The sequence below is a fragment of the Arachis ipaensis genome, chromosome B4, assembly GCF_059453495.1.
Source record: "Arachis ipaensis isolate K30076 ecotype BB chromosome B4, ASM5945349v1, whole genome shotgun sequence".
In the NCBI taxonomy this organism is placed as follows: Eukaryota; Viridiplantae; Streptophyta; class Magnoliopsida; order Fabales; family Fabaceae; genus Arachis; species Arachis ipaensis.
The window spans coordinates 47307636-47321419 of record NC_142439.1 but is presented as its reverse complement, the minus strand read 5'-3'; the positions used below and the strand labels follow the sequence as shown (position 1 = coordinate 47321419).

General features: G+C 35.7%; 1 protein-coding gene across 1 annotated transcript; it reads left to right on the top strand.

The window, feature by feature from the left end:
• The first annotated feature begins 7890 nt into the window (after positions 1-7890).
• On the top strand, positions 7891-9961 carry LOC107637795 (protein TRANSPORT INHIBITOR RESPONSE 1-like). The gene is made up of 2 exons (XM_021121157.2): positions 7891-8405; positions 9670-9961. Exons 1-2 carry the CDS (start codon positions 7891-7893, stop codon positions 9959-9961), a joined length of 807 nt encoding a protein of 268 aa, XP_020976816.2.
• Positions 9962-13784: the final 3823 nt, after the last annotated feature.

Genomic DNA, 13784 nt, shown 5'->3' with positions numbered 1-13784 from the left:
GCAAAGTCCAAGTTTTAAAGGAGATGCTGATAAAATTTTTATAAAAATTGGAGGCTTCGTTCAAAGTGATTATCTAAAAAGATTTGGATTAAAGGATTATATGATTGGATTTTGAGTTATTAAGAAAAAGATTATGTTTTGAGTTTGATTTATTTTGAATAGAATAAATTATGTTTTGAATATGAATTATTGATGAACGGAATGGGAGGTGTGATGAGGATGAGTGTGATAATAAGGAATGATGATGATTGAATTTGACTGAAAGATGATGAGGATTGATTTTAAAGTATGATATATGAATGAATTTATTGATATGGAGATATATGTGACCGAGTAAGAGGCAGTGGCATTGTCCACTTGCTCCAGATAAAAGTTTGAGACCTCGGGTAAGAGGCAAGGGTTAAGTTCTGTCACACTTGCTCTGGATTGAGAATTCTAACACTGCCTGGGTAAGAGGCAAGGGTTGCAGTTTGGTCCCACCTGTTCCGTGTTTGGTGTTTCTGTCAAAGGTTAGCTACCAGAACATGTCAATTTTGGGTATATAACCGACAGATGATATCATCGGCCATAGGGCAGGTGATGACTGCACATCATGTTGTATTTTTCTATGCTTTTTCACATCAAAAATTAGTTCATAATGTCCAAATGTTGAGAATTTTTTGTGCTTAAGTCATATATTGCTTTGAGCCATTTGATTTGATTAATTTTGTAGAAAACAGAAGAAAAAGAAGCAAAAAGTACAAAACAAGCTCAAACTAAGAAAAGAGGAACTTTTGGATACGTTTTGAAACTTGGATACGCTTTAGAACCTTAGGCCACGCTTTTAAAAGCGTGGCCCATGACCCATGAAGAAGTAGCGCTCTTGGTTGGCGCCTTTGTGAGAGCGTAGTGCTCTCCTGGAGCATGCAGCGCTGTCACCCACGCTCTCTACCAAGCTCTAGTGCCAAGAGCGCCAGCACCAAATTAGCATGACCCTGCCTTCTTCAACGGAGTATAACTTGAGTTGTAAAGTTCTTCTTGACACGCTTCCAGTTGCATTGAAAATTAGACATCCAGAGCTTTCCAACGATATATAATAGTATGGGGTGGACATCCAAATTGAGGTTCCAAATATGGCGTTAAAATGGACCCTAGAAGCAGACCTGGCGCTCTTGTCCACGCTCACTGGCCAGCGCCAGCATCCAGACACCATGACCTTACCCTCTTCCAAGGAGCATAACTTGGGTTGTAGGTGTCCAAATGAGGTGCTTTTAGTTGCGTTGAAAAGCTGACATTCAGAGCTTTTCAACCATATATAATAATATGCCGTGGACATCGAATTAAAGCCTCAAAAACTGGTGTTGAAATGGGACCTGAAGTAGCCCTCGCGCTCTCACAGGCGCTCTCAAGCAAGCTCCCTCTAGGAGCGCTAGCGATCGTGACAGCATGACTTTGCCATCTTACAAAGAAAATAACTTGAGCTGTAAGGGTCCAAATGATGTGCTTCTAGTTGCATTGGAAAGCTGACATTCAGAGATTTTCACTGATGTATAATAGTCTATAGTGGGAATGAAATTGGGGTACAAACAGTTGGCATCTTTAAAGCCCCAAAAACACCCAGCATGAAGCAATAAAGCAAGCATCCACCCGCCCTCATTCCACACTCTCCTTGGGCACCTGCTCTCAAGCTTGCCCAAGAGTGCCACAACCTTGTCAAGCACCATCTATTGTCATCAAACCACACCACACACCTACCTTGACACCATCAAAACCTCAATACCACCACCTCACCCTTGTCACAAGCATCAACCTTGTCAAGACCCACGCTCTCCCCAGCGCTCTCCAGCAAGCTTGCTGGAGAGCAAAACTTCCTCACACACACACACACTCTACCATGATCCCTTCAACCACGCTCCCCTGGGCGCTCACTCAAAGAGCGCCTTCGACACCACTCATGGGAGCAATGGCAGCGCTCACTTGGACGCTCTCCTGGGCACACACCCAAGAGCGTCTTCGATACTAGACCAAGGAAATTTAGGGGTCTGTGCGTACGCACAATGTGGTATGCGCACGCACAAGAGGAATTTTTGCAAGGTGTGCGCACACACAGGCTAGCGTGCATACGCACAAGAAGAAAAGTGGCCAGCGCTCTCAAGTCACGCTCATAAGAAAGCGTAGCGCTCTCCTGGAGCACATCACGCTCGCCAGCACGCTCTCAATCAAGGGCCCAAGGAAGTGCCTAGAAGACTACAAGAAGCATCTAGAATAGTTTAATTTCATTTCGTTGTAATTTGTTTTCAATTTCATTTAAGTTTGTAATTTAGGAGAAGCCTATATAAAGGCCTTAGTTTCATAGAATTAGGCACTCTGGATTGAGGGGGGATATGGAATCACACACACACACCCCCTGGCACACACCACCCTGGGAGAGGTCTTCGGACTCTCCCTCTGCACTCTTCTCTTCCACTTCCTTTCTTACTTTGTACACAATTTAGTTATGAATCTTTATTTTTCGTTTTAGTTATGAATCTTTAATTTTCAATTTTACTTTCATGCATTTTAATTTTCTTTTGAGTTTTCTTAGAGCAATGATCAACTAACCCCCACTCATTAGGGGGAGGAGCTCTATTGTAATTCCAATGAATTAATGCAATTCTTCTTCTTCTCAATCTTCTTGTTCTAACTAAGGGAAAGCTTTTGTTCTTCTCAATTCACTACCGGAAGGGGGTTTGGATCTACTTGAATCTATATGTGAGCCTTGGAAAAGGGATCATAGGATTCATTTTGAAGCTTCTCCCTCATAACTCTTTTGATCAACACATTCTTAGTCGGTACGTGACATATAACCTCTTTGAATTGAGATCCTAAGGGTTGTGTGGCTTATGGATTAGAAATTTGAACTTAACCTCTTCTCATGAACAATTAGATCAAGGAATTGGCAATTGACTGTGTTAAGAGAAATTGGGTCGCCAGGAAATTAGAACTCAATTATTTACCATCCGCCATAAATCTACTTTGTATGATTGAGAAGGAGTGAGACCCATTGATTCAAAAGCAATCAACATCTCCAATCCCTTATGTTTTCTATCTTTACTTTTCGTCATTTACTTTCTTGCACTTTACATTTCTTGTCGTCTACCTTCCTTGCACTTTATTGCTTTCATTTAATTTCCATTCATTTATATTTCTTATTGCTCATCACTCAACTATGCTTGTCTAACTAGAATAAGCAACTAACTATTGATTGCTTAATCTTTTAATCCTCATGGGATCGACCTCACTCTTGTGTGTTTTATTACTTGATACGATTCGGTGCACTTGCCGGTAGTTATTACGGAGAATTAATTTTTTTGTCATCAGGACTCACTCTATTGGTCTTGACTGTGTCACATATCTGCAAGAAGTCAGATAAGAATTTATTTGGATCTTCCTATGGAAGTCCGTGGTACTGGCAGTTCTGTTGAACTAAGGTCACCAGTTGAGGTTTCAGCTCAAATTTGTTAACTCCAATGGCAGGTATAGAGATACATTTGCCATAGAAGTCAGAGGGAGGATGATAACGAGAATTTATCGTTGATCTATAATTTTCTCAAAATCGAATTCATTCATTGGTACCATAGTCTAGATCAACAACTAACTCCCATAATCAAATGTTAATCCAAAGATAGTCACAATCAATACGCAAAATAACCGAGAGTTTTATGTCCCAGGTCATTTTCCCTAGGAGTTGTAATGAAATGTACAATTATTGGCTATGGAAAAATGGGGATTGGATGGCAAGAGAGGCAAGAACTGTAAATAGCAAGAAATTAAAAAGGAAAGTAATTAAAGCAATGGAAATGGAAATTAAATACTAAAAAGAGCTCTTGGTGAGAATTGGGGAATTAAGGATTCCTATCCTAGTTATGGACCACAAACACGGCAATTGTGTGGAATTAATCCCAATTAGTCAATCCTAGTTGAGAATTAGTCAAAAGGGCATAATTGATTCCAATCCCTAAGTCCTAAGTCAGCACTAGTGGATCACTTAGAGTCAAGAGAAACCAAACCAATTAACAATCCTCACACAATGCGGAATGGACATCCACAACTCAATTCCACCCATACACCCAATTTCTCAACCAAGAGTGCAAAAAGCTAAATGATGGGAAGAACTATTGTTAGTCTAGGATTTCACTAAATATAGATTCTTGTTGCAAGTATAGTCCAGAACAACGAATAATCCTCCATCAAATGTTTTTAAAATTCAAATCGAATATAACCGAGAGTAGTTAAACCTCGGGTCGTTCTCCCTAGGAATGCAATTGAGAGTACTACGCTTTTGGTTGTGAAGACAAAAAGGGGTTTTCTAAAATCGAAGAACGAAAGATTAAAATAACTAAGGAATGCTCAAAATTTGAAATTGATGCACACAAAAAGGGAACAAGATCAAAACTAGTGAAAATGCTATAAATGCATAAAGAGCCTTGACTTGAGAATGAGGATCCAAGGAATCCTATCATTGCCATAACCACAAATATGGTAATTATCATGAGTTAGTCTCACTTAGTTAACCCCAAACATCAAGGAGTAAGTCAAGCAAGCATAATTGGCCTTAATCCATAGGTCCTAACCAACTTACCAAACTAGTTGATAAAAGGCTAGCTTTAATGGAAACAGGGGTCAACTAACTCCCCAAGAATTACCACTAAATGTCAAACATTATGACTCTAGTATCCTTGGAACTCAAATCTCAAACCAAGGTGTGAAAATCTACTCAAAATCTAAAGTTGGCATTTTCACAAACACCTTGTATGCATAAAAGTAAAACATGGAAAATTGCAAGGAAAATTACAAAACTATAACCAACTATCAACAAAACCAAACATAAACAAGCAATCAAGCATAAAGGAAGCATGAAACATAAAATTCATTGATCAAAACTTCAAGAAACACAAAATTGCAATATGAACAAAGTAACTTGAACCAAAAGGAAATGAAAGTAAAAGGGCTTTAATTAAAGAGAAAATTGAGAGTACTTACAATTAAAGAAGCAAAATCAAAGATCAAAGCTTGCCATAAAATTCTACAATAGAAACTACATAAACCCTAGGAGAGCTCTCTACTCTACACTACTCCTACTTTTAATACTATGAAAAACTATGTCTAAGTGCTCTAATATGTCCCCCCCAATATCTTTTTTTGATATGTGTTGAATTCTCCTTCATGTAGCACCCCAAAATAGCATTCCAGCCTTTCCAAATGGGCTAAGATGCCTAAAAAATTGCGAGACACGTGTTTCATTAATGCCATCACGTGTAGGGACCTGTGCGTACGCACAGATGTGTGCGTCCGCACACTTGGCTGAAAGTTGACCTGTGCGTACGCACAGGTACTCGTGCGCACGCACACAAAGAAATTCATTCCTCGTGCGCACGCACGCGGGGTTATGCACACGTACACTTCTCTGTGTGTGCTTTTCCTTGTTTTCTTCGTCTTTTTGTCCTTGTACATGCTTCCTTTCACTTTTAGCCATCCATTCTTGCCTCTAAGGTCTGAAATCACTCAACAAATATATCACGGCATCGAATGACATAAAAGTGGAATTAAAAATCACTAATCTAAGCATTAAAATGCATGTTTTCACATTTAGGTTCAAATTAGGGATCAAACACAAAAGTATGCTATTTTGGTGATTAAGTGTGAGTTTATGTGATAGAATCCATCCAAATTGAGTTAAAATACATCATCAAATATGGACTCATCAATTCTCCCACACTTAAACAATAGCATGTCCTCATGCTAACCCAACAAGGAGAATGATTAAAGAGGTAATCAACTTATTAAATGCAACTATCTATATGCATGGAAGTATATATATATATATATATATATATATATATATATATATATATATATATATATATATATAGTATATACATACTTCCATACATACTTCCATGCATATATATATATATATATATATATCTATAATGTCCTATTGATTTGGTGAAAACAAACAATCCAATTCCAAGCAAGTACATACATATAGGGCTAAGCAGAGAATTAATTCAATGCAAGCAAGATCTAAAGAATTGATTCAAGTCATCAAAATGAAGCAATCTTGCAAGAATGCATGATAAAAGGTGTGGAAGCATATAATTGAGTAATTGAACCCTCACTAGGTGTGTATACACTCTAATCACTCGGTGTCTAGGGTCAATTCACTCAAATCTCTTTCCAATCATGCTTTCAAGGATTTGCTTTTCATCTAACAATCAACAAACAAGTGGTGCATGAATGCAATTATCATGAGGAATTCATGGGGTTGTAATGGGGTTAGGGTAAGGTGGGATAGATATGGCCAAGTGGACTAATGTAATTGAATCCTTGATTAGTTCAAGTTTCCACATCAACCTATATCAACCAAATCAAAACAAATTGCAATCCTAACCTTCCATCATTTCTTGTTCACTAACACTCATGTATGATTTCCACAAAAAACATCACATATGCATTCCTTTATTCGTTTCTTTTCTCTTTAGGGTGACTTTTGCACCCTTTTTATGATGATGATGATTTTTTTTTAAAGTAATGCATATGGTTCAATAGTTCATACATGAATGTTCCCATTTTTCAAAATTTTTAATGAATATCCAAATTAAACATTTTCTTTTACTACCAATGTTTCCCAAAAGATTCTCCCACACTTAATTGAAACACACTCCTCAACCTAAGCTAGTAAAGGATACAATCCAAGGTAATTTATGGTTTTCCGCTTAGGGTTGTGAAGTGCTAATATCAAGAACAATGGGGTAAATAAAGCTCAAAAGGGGTTAACAATGGTAGATGCAAAGGGTAGGCTATATGGGAAAAGTGAGTTTTAATTCAAAGATGGCCTCAATCATACTCAATGCAATTCAAAACATCAATCATTGGAAATAAAGAATCAAGCAAAATCAAGATTACAGTCATAGAAGAGATATAACACACCACTACTAGAAAATTAGTTATTATAGACGGATATTTCTAACAGATTTTATTCCACGGAAATACAGACGAAATTTCAGAGGAATTTTTTGTCGGAAAACAAAAAAAATGAATTAACATAAATTACAGACGGAAAAGAGAATCCATTGATAATTCTGTTAAAAAAATTAATTTTTTTCGTGGGAAATGATTACAGACGGAAAATCCGTCTGTAATTAAATGAAGAAAAATGCTGTGTTTTATTAAATTTTACAGACAGATTTTCTGTTTGTAATTTAAAATTTTCTGTCGAAAAATTTTAATTTAAACCTAACTTCATCCCCACCCTATCGAGCTCCTTTCACACACACACACACAATCAGAGATCAAACGAGTTGTTCCTCTCTCCTTCAACGAGCTTCTCCGTCGCACGAGCTTCTTCTTCTCCTTTCCTCACTCACAGCGCCACCGCCGCCACCCTAACCACCGCAGCTACCTTCACCTTCTTCTCCTCTCTTTTAAACACTGAATCAGTAGAACACAGCCCCTATCTCTCCCGTTCTTTCTCGTTCGCAGAACAAATCAAGTTCAAGCTCCTGTTCTCATCGTCTCAGGTGAGCTCCAGCACGCCGGCGCCACCTGTAGCAGCGTCTGTCCCCACCACTGCTGCACCTCTCTCTCTCCTTTTATCCCCACTCACTTCTGGCTTGCATATCTTCTCAGCGCCGCAACCATCATCTTCTCCGGTTAATGCTTCCAGGTTTTGGTTTCAAAATTCTTTTAATTTCTATTAAGTTCAATTAATTTTGTTTAGTTAGTTTGATTTTAGTAATTACTTTAGTTAGATTTGTTTTTTGATTAGTGGATTTTTAGGTTTTGATTAGATTAGGTTTAGTTAGATTTGTTTTTTCTGATTTTAGTAATTAGTTTGATTTAAAATTTGTTGTTGAAACTTTTTTCCTCATGATTTTTCAATTTTTGGTGATGAAGGAATCTCTAGAATCGAACTTCATGAACAGAAGAGGTTCATCATGTTTTCCAGATGAGGTTCTTGAGCGTGTTATTAGGATGCTGAAATCAAGAAAGGACAGAAGCTCTGTGTCACTGGTTTGCAAGAAGTGGTACAACGCTGAGAGATGGTCAAGGAGGAACGTATTCATAGGTAACTGCTACTTTGTGTCCCCTGAGATCTTAACCCCAAGGTTCCCAAACATAAGAAGTGTTACACTGAAAGGGAAGCCACGTTTCTTTGATTTCAACTTGGTTCCTGCAAATTGGGGTGCTGATATTCACTTTTGGCTTGTGGTGTTTGCTGAAAAGTACCCTTTTCTTAAGGAGCTTAGGCTTAAGAGGATGACTGTTACTGATGAGAGTTTGAAGTTCCTGGCGCGCTCTTTTCCAAACTTCAAAGCTATTTCCCTTCAAAATTGTGATGGTTTCAGCACTGATGGTTTGGCTGCAATTGCTGCTGATTGCAAGTAAGAACATAGTACATAAACTTACTTTGCTTTCTTCTTTTCAGTTTTTGTTTTTCCAGGCTTTTAATTTCTTGAATTTTCATTTCTAACGTATAAAGTTTAATTTTCCTCAGAGGTAAAAAGATTATTAATCTTCATGGTATGTTCCCTGTTGATAGAGTTTTCTTCATGTTCTTCTTTGCATGAATTTTAGTTTTTAATAATCCGGTGATGTTTGCTGTTTTGATGTGAAATCCTTTGCCCATTTTATGCTCTGGATGATGTAATCAGGTTAATTGACGAGTTTACAATAATTATGGACTTTATTATCCAGTTTAAATTAACCTTTCAAACAAATTTAAATAATACTTTATTTACTCTTGTAGTTTTGACTTTCAGTTTGATTTATATTTCCCCCTAGATTAGGGATTCATCCTTTTGTTAGATTCTTATCTTTTTGAGGGGTCTTACTTATTTTCCATTCGCATATGATGTGCTTTGCTTTGCTTTGACAGGAATTCCTACTAGTGAGATGTTTGTGAATTATGGTTCCCAGTGGAAACAGAATCCCACTATAGAGCCCTTTGTTTTATAAGGGCCACTTCTTTTTCTGCATGATGCAATTAACATTTTAGAATCAATAGAATGGGAACATGGTGATATTCCTTGAATGGGAACATAGCTCTGACTCAGGGAATCAACTAACTTTTAAATTTTAATGATCTAGAAAATGGGATGCTGGGAATGAGAATAGGCTTGGTAGAAGTTAATTTTATGGCTGATTTTGGAGTAAATTTCATATGGATATTGGCATATTGCTCTATGAGTAATTATATGATATTATAATGCTATGCAAGAATGTTAAACTTCCAATTAGTTCATGAATTGGTTGATTGAAAATCACTGGTGAATAGGGAATCTACAAAACATTATATAGAATTTGAATTTCTTATCATTTACGTGCTTATCTTCTGATATAATAGGACAGCCTTGTAATTCTACTTTCAGATGTTTGATTCAAAATTTGTGCTTTCACAAGGGACATAGTGTAATTCGAATAGTGCATATAAGTGAAAGCAGTAGCAGTGTGAAAAGTGTGATTACAATATTTATATCAATACCTTTCTCCAAGCTTTTTCACTTATGAACCTAAGAAATGTTGTGTCATGATATCATCATGTCCAGTAATTTTAGAAAAAATAGATATTAGTTCTATTATGTTGCATTATTTTCAGAATTCTTCAATTGCCCCATCAATAATTTTCTGCACTCTACTTGGTTGTAGGAATTTAACTGAGCTTGACATACAAGAGAATGTCATTGATGATAAAAATGATAATTGGTTGACTTACTTCCCAGAAAGCTTCACATCGCTGGAAGTACTGAACTTTTCCATCTTTCACAATGATGTAAATTTTGATGCAATTGAGAAGCTTGTTACTAGGTGCAAATCATTGAAGACTTTGAAGCTTAATAAAAGTATAGCACTGGAACAGTTACAAAGGCTACTTTTTAGAGCTCCTCAGTTATGTGAGCTTGGTACTGACTCATTTTCACAAGAGCTGACAACACAGTAGTACTCGGAGTTTGAAAGCGCCTTCAGCAATTGTAAAAATCTTAACACTCGTTCTGGATTATGGGTAGTTAAACCACAATATCTCCCAGTTCTGTACCCGGCATGTGCAAATATGACTTTCTTGAATTTTAGTTATGCTCCCCTAGACAGTGATGATATTGCTAAGCTTCTTGTTTATTGTGCCAATATTCGGCGCCTATGGGTACGAATCTTTTTTCCTGGTGTTCCTTGATACATGCTTTTTAATTTATATTGAAGTTTCTACTACTAAAGACATATGCAACATGCTTTCTTCTAAATTAATTCATGTATTATTGGTGTTCTTTGTTTCCGACATACACATTCACACAACCAAAGATTTAGCATCATGCACAAATGAGTTTGATTCCTCTTGTTACAATTCCATTCTAAATGTGAAAAATCACTTGATTATAGTATATTATTTCATGTGTGTGATATGACAAATACTTTATCTTTGGACATGGAAGGTGATAACACAAAATCTTTCAAAGAAGATGCATTTTGAAATAGCCACACATGCAAATTAGGAAGTTTTTTGTTTAGTAATGTCAGACTCTGTTAGGGTCTAAAAGCTTATATATATACTTCTAAACAAAATTGAGGATTTGGATAAAATAATCATCTGCTGAGTTTATTTTTTTTTCCATTTAGTAGGTATCTATTTTTTTTCAATGACAAGAATAGCTATAGGGAACTTTTAGATATTGCTGAGCAAGCAAAAAGATGCACTGAGGTTGCAAGGTAAGCTTTCACGTTAGTTCACTACACTTGTATTATATAACGTTAATTAATGATTGAATAAAGGATAAATTACACTTAACTATCTTGAGATTACACATGACCCTATGAAAATATACTAAATTAGAGATTTTGTTTGAATTGATTAACAGTTTGAAGGAGTGGATTTGTTGAGCATTGAATTGAATCAGATTGGGTACATTTTGAAATGGACTCTATTGAAAGTTTGTTGCATGCATTCTACCTGTTTGTTGTTTTGCCTATTTCTGGCTTTCTGTCATCATTATTCAGGAGAAATTAGGAATAGATTTTATGTGTGTGAAAGTGGAATGAGCTTGTAGGTTCTCAAAATCCATAGAGATTAATGGTAAATTAATTTGGTATAAGAAAACATGCATGCGCTTTTCAGTCAAATAATGAGCCTTTCAACCTTTAAGTCCTTATGGTTATTTGTTAACATTCTCTTAAAATGCTGATTTTCTTATGCATTCTTGTTGTTCTGTCAAGCAAGGCATCTAAAATGGTTGAGCATCATTACGTGAATGCAAGTGATCTCAACTTGTTGGAGGCACATGAAGCTGAAGCGTCCTTAGCTGGAAGGGGTGCCTACACTCTTATGGTAGGACTCACCCTTATTCAAATTGCTGCTGCTAAAGGAGCAGGTACACTACTCTCTACTCTCAAAACTTGTAATAATTATATTCCTAAATTAAAATAGTATCTTTTTGTTTGTTTATAATTGTATTCACTATTCACCTACTGCACTATAAAGGTTTCTATTGATATTAGAGTATAAAGCACACATCTCAGAAGAACAGCTAATCAAGAAAATCAAAGATAATACTTTGACTTCAAATTGATTGTGACTATCTTGCTGCTTCTTGTCACTTTTGTCAATTAAGCATCAAGATTCTAGACGGAATGAAAAATCATCCCATGTTAAGACTGACAGGGATATGAAGTTTCTGTATTTCATTTATTTTTGTATTCATAATGTGTTATACCTGATATAAAAATTTAGGCAATATTCTTTGTGTGAGTTGTTATACTAGTTACATGCTTTATTATTTTTTCACTGCTTGCTAAAGTTTCAAGTCTTTTTTCTTATGTAGATACCACCCTCCTCCTCCCTTCTTATGTGATGTGATGAGAGAATAAAGATTAATGTACCTCCAAATACCATGTAGTAGTGCTTTGTGTTTGTTGAAGAGAAGGTTATATATATATATATATATATATATATATATTAGATAAGATAGGAAGAATGAAAAGGTACATACTTTTACAATAAAAATAAGTTATTAGTACTTGAACAAAGTATGTCAGGAATTGCATATTAAATAATAGGATAATAATAATTTCTATTAAGAAATATATAGTAGTGGAACATTGAAACGTGTTGGCAGGCTAGCAAATTAAGGGATCCAGATTAAGGAATCCAGATTAGTAGATAGAGAAATAAACAAAGCAAGTTGCTTATACAAATTTGTCTCATCACAAATTTAGTTTTTTATTTGGAGCACTTGTTGTTGCATTATATTGCTCCCACGGGGACACAGAAATGGTTGAGTTCTGATCAGTGCATATAAGTAGCTAATTTCATATCTGCACCGTGATGTCATACAAATCATATAAATCATTGAGAAACTGTGTTTATCTTTTTCTCCACATCTGTTGCAGTGCTCAAATATATTCTTGACAAAAGATCAAGATATACGGTAATTGATTCTTTTGACTTCACACGGCATTTGAAACAGTCAATCACTATGTGCAGGACTTATTTTTACCCCATCAAGCAATCAATCCAAAATTCCTTTCCAGTCAAAACTTGCTCAGAAATGGGGTACATTACACTCAACCTCATGATTATATACTAAAAATAAAAACTCAATCATTCATTACTCTTTTTCTTTGTTATTCTTCTTGTAAACTTTTGCATAATAGCTTTACAAGAGTTTACTGAGAGGAAGGACAATGGGAAGATGGCTGAAGGATCAAAAGGAGAGGAAAAAGTAGGAAATTCGGACTCAAAATGCTCAGTTGCATGCTGCAGTATTCGTGGCAGGCGTAGCTGCTGCCGTTGCGGCCATTGCAGCTTCAATAGAGTGTACATTGTAGAATCAACAGAGTGTACATAGCTTCCATAAAGTTCTACACATACATATGAGTGGTTTCTAGCTTAGCTTTCATTGTTCAAGAAATTTTAGAAAATTCTAAGGATGCTACTCTACTAATGTTTTTGAGACATGGATGTAATTTTCACTCCATATGGATGTATAACTGTATATTATTGAATAAGTAGAGTTATATGCAAAGAAGTATTATATAGATAATCTATTTTTCATATACCTTAAAGGAAAAAAAAAAGTATATAGTTTATATGAGTTGAGTTCAATTTTTTATATTTATTTTGTATGAAAATAGGTTTATTTTGCAATGGAAAAATCTAAAAAAAATTCTATTTTACCTTACTGACAGATTTACAGACGGATTTTCTGTCTGTATTCAGAGTTTGGGATGATTTTTCAAGGTTTAAATTACAGACAGAAAATTCATCGAAAAATCCGTCTGTAGTTACCGACGGAAAATCTGTCGGAAAATCCGTCTATAATTACCGACGGAAAATCCGTCAGAAAATCTGTCGGTAATTACCGACAGAAAATCCGTCGGAAAGTGCGACGTGTAACGACCCAACTTTCAATACGTCATGATCGTACCAAAAGTAAGGCGTTACTGACCTGTTTACCTTATTAACTATTTACTATTAAGCCTTTAGTTCGATATCGCGATTCAATTTTAGTAAAAATACCAGAAATTTTTGTTTTTATTAATTAAAATCATATAGCAAACATCACCAAGTAATAATAATCACATAATTATTAATAATAGTAATATTATAAAAAAGAATTTAATTAGAATTCAGGTACAACTCCTATCCCTCTGCATAAAATAAAAACCTTAAGTAGTAAGGGCGAGGGAATTCTATGAAAGAATTTCAAGTCATAAACTTAACTCGTAAATAAATTCTAGAATCGCCCGCAGCTTCAAACTGAATCTTCGTACTT

Bases quoted from the DNA above. Each gene is read 5' to 3' on its own strand.
- LOC107637795 (XM_021121157.2), top strand. From the start codon at position 7,891: ATGATTTTTCAATTTTTGGTGATGAAGGAATCTCTAGAATCGAACTTC. The intron at 8,406-9,669 runs GTAAGAACATAG...ACTTGGTTGTAG, and splicing joins GCAATTGCTGCTGATTGCAA to GAATTTAACTGAGCTTGACA.